General features: G+C 51.4%; 1 protein-coding gene across 1 annotated transcript in view; it reads left to right on the top strand.

The window, feature by feature from the left end:
* The window catches only part of STEHIDRAFT_161052 (uncharacterized protein), a gene marked incomplete at both ends in the record, with an annotated part of 9,533 nt that overhangs the window by 1,083 nt on the left and 5,612 nt on the right, over positions 1–2,838 (top strand). The window contains 12 exons of the mRNA XM_007308567.1: positions 128–172; positions 241–689; positions 1,441–1,484; positions 1,537–1,561; positions 1,623–1,657; positions 1,803–1,838; positions 1,891–1,905; positions 1,967–1,978; positions 2,079–2,123; positions 2,175–2,229; positions 2,286–2,490; positions 2,544–2,559. Coding sequence (XP_007308629.1) covers positions 128–172; positions 241–689; positions 1,441–1,484; positions 1,537–1,561; positions 1,623–1,657; positions 1,803–1,838; positions 1,891–1,905; positions 1,967–1,978; positions 2,079–2,123; positions 2,175–2,229; positions 2,286–2,490; positions 2,544–2,559 — 982 coding nt within the window. The remainder of the gene's footprint in view (positions 1–127; positions 173–240; positions 690–1,440; positions 1,485–1,536; positions 1,562–1,622; positions 1,658–1,802; positions 1,839–1,890; positions 1,906–1,966; positions 1,979–2,078; positions 2,124–2,174; positions 2,230–2,285; positions 2,491–2,543; positions 2,560–2,838) is intronic.

Here is a 2,838-nt window from a genome sequence, read left to right as displayed (position 1 = left end):
CAACATCGTCGCCAACCTCATCGACGACAACATCGCCGACCCTCCTCCTTCTCAGGTGCGCCCCCTTCTCTCTGTCATTGTCGTCATCGTCATCGTTGCTGACCACCCTCCTTGTCCCCATCTTCAGCATCATCGCCGTCGTCGCCGTCGTCGACGACCCTCCCACTTGCAGGTGCGCACCCATCCTCTCTATCATCGCCATCATCATCGCTGACTCGCCTATCTTTTTTCGACGATCAGGTACATGCATCTATCGAGCGATCAGGTGCGTTTCCTTTTTGGGATGGTCGTCCGCGTGCTAGTATATATTGGCTTGGTCGCTTTATCGTTCCATCTTTTCTTCGTCCCCCACCTCGCTTATCTTCCATCCCCGTCGTTTATCGTCCCATCGCTCTCCACCCTCTTCCACCATCGACCTTATCTACCTTCATCTACCTTCGTCTACCTTCACCCACCTTCGTCTACCTTCACCCACCTTCGTCTACCTTCACCCACCTTCGTCTACCTTCACCCACCTTCGTCTACCTTCACCCACCTTCGTCTACCTTCACCCATCCTCACTGACCTTCGCCTATCCTCATCGACCCTGACCTACACTCACCAACCCTCACCTATCCTCGTCCACACTCACCCTACACTAGCCCTCACCCATCCCTACCCACACCTACCCTCGCCCTCTTACTCAGTATGTACGTCACTAACCTGTGTGATCTCTGGCGACACTCTTGGACTTGGGCGACACTCTACTAGAGCTTAGGCGACCCTCCTTCTTTTCGTTATTTATTTTACTCCTTTCTTTTGTCGTTACTCTCTCCATCCACCTACCTCCCTTCGACATCGCCCTTCACCATCGACTCTTCCGTACTATACCCTTCCTTCCTTCTCTTTCACCTTCCACCTCGTCTCACTCTGTCTCTTGGTTCGTAAGTAGTCTCTCATCTATGGCGACACTCCTCTGCTCTGGCGACACCCTCAGCTTAGGCGTCTCCTACCTTCCCTCGTCCTTCCTTCCGTCTGACCAACTCATCGCTACTTATACTCCCTTCCTCCCTCATATTATATAGGTACGTTGTCTCTACACTTGGGCTACACTCGTCTGGGATACACTCGGGCTTAGGCGACTTCGCTTTCTTCTTTCTCACCCTTCTACTCACCCTTTCTTCATCCTTCATCATCGACTCGTACATAAGTTAAGGTCTCACTTGGTCTAAGGTCTAGGTCTAGATATATCGCGTGAAAGGTAAGTATAGTAGTAGATAATATATTGTGTGATCTTGATGTTCTCCAAGGTGCGTTATATGTAAGAGCTTGGTCCTAGTCTTGGTCTCGGTCTCATCTTAGGCAACATCCACCGCCCACTCATTCCTCCCTTGTCTTGCGTGTCTGTCTGAATTCAAGGTAAGTCCCCCTGGGTAGAGCGTCGACCTTGTCGTGGTCCAGGGGCTCAGTACCTCTTCGGAGGGAAGCCAACAGACGCTCGCAAGGTGCGTTTCTTTTCTATCTCGTGTCGCTGATTTTCTCTAGATTCTCTCACAGGAGTTCTGTTCGACACGAAACGCATGTATGTCCGCGGGGAACATGTATTGATCTGTGAGTTTTCCCTTTCGATACACTAATCCTAGTCATCACGCTGACTTCCTCCTCAGTTGCCCTACAGGTGTGTGATTGTGTGAATGTAAGAGATTGGCGTCGACCTGCCTTCAACAGCAGCGCCTCACCACAACCTCGACACCGAGCTCCAACGAGCTTCAAGACCGGTCCCCTTGGCAGAGCGTTGACCTTGTCGTGGTCAGGGGGCTTAGTACCTCTTCGGAGGGAAGCCAACAGACGCTCACAAGGTACGTCTCTTTCTTTATATCATTTCACTGATTTTTTTAGATTGTTTTATAGGCGTGTCAGGTTGTGGTGAGTCTCCATTACTTTGTCTCGTTCGCGTAGATTTGGTTTACTGATGTATTGTGTTTAGTTTTCGTTAAAGGTGCGTGAGTGTGAGTGTGACTAAAGGTACGTGCGGCGCTCTGCTTGCGAAAGCAGCATCGTCCTTCCCCTTGGTAGAGCGTCGACCTTGTCGTGGTCAGGGGGCTCAGTACCTCCTCGGAGGGAAGCTAACAGACGCTCGGAAGGTAGGTCTCTCCTCGTTCTACTATCTCGCTGATTTTTTTAGATTCTCTTAGAGCAGTGGCGTTCGACACGAAACTCAAGATTTCCACGAGGAATATATATTGATCGGTGAGTCTTCCATTTCAATGCGCGCATACTCATGACCACGCTGACTTCCTCCTCAGTTTTTCTGCAGCTGTGTGACTGTGTGAATGTGAAAGAACGGCGTCGACCTGCCTTCAACAGCAGCGCCCTCTACACAACCTCGACACCGCGCTCCAACGAGCTTGAAGACCGGTCCCCTGGGATAGCGTCGACCTTGTCGTGGTCCAGGGGCTCAGTACCTCGGAGTCCGATCCTCCGAGGGAAGCCAACAGACGCTACTAACAGGTGAGTGCGCTCGCGCTTCAATAATCATCTATTTTCTGACGCATCTCGTGCAGTTTTATTTTTCTACAGGTCCGTGAGTGGGGTTGTTGTTTTCTCTCTCGCTTTCCTCTGTTCGTCTTCGCCCTCGCCCTCGCCCTCGCCCTCGCCCTCCTCTCTTCGCTCTTGCCTTCTTCTTTTCACTCTTGCTTTCTTCTTTTCACTTTCGCTTTCATCATTACTATCACTACGGCGACACTTCTGGGCCGTCTCCATCTTCGTCTCTGTATGCTTGTCTCAAGTCTTCAGCTTGAGTCCCTCCCCTGGTAGGGCGTCGACCTTGCCGTGGTCCAGGGGCTCAGTACCTCCTCG

This window comes from Stereum hirsutum (genome assembly GCF_000264905.1).
Source record: "Stereum hirsutum FP-91666 SS1 unplaced genomic scaffold STEHIscaffold_15, whole genome shotgun sequence".
Lineage (NCBI taxonomy): Eukaryota > Fungi > Basidiomycota > Agaricomycetes > Russulales > Stereaceae > Stereum > Stereum hirsutum.
The sequence above is the reverse complement of the archived record's forward strand: the minus strand, read 5'-3'. Positions and strand labels throughout refer to the sequence as shown.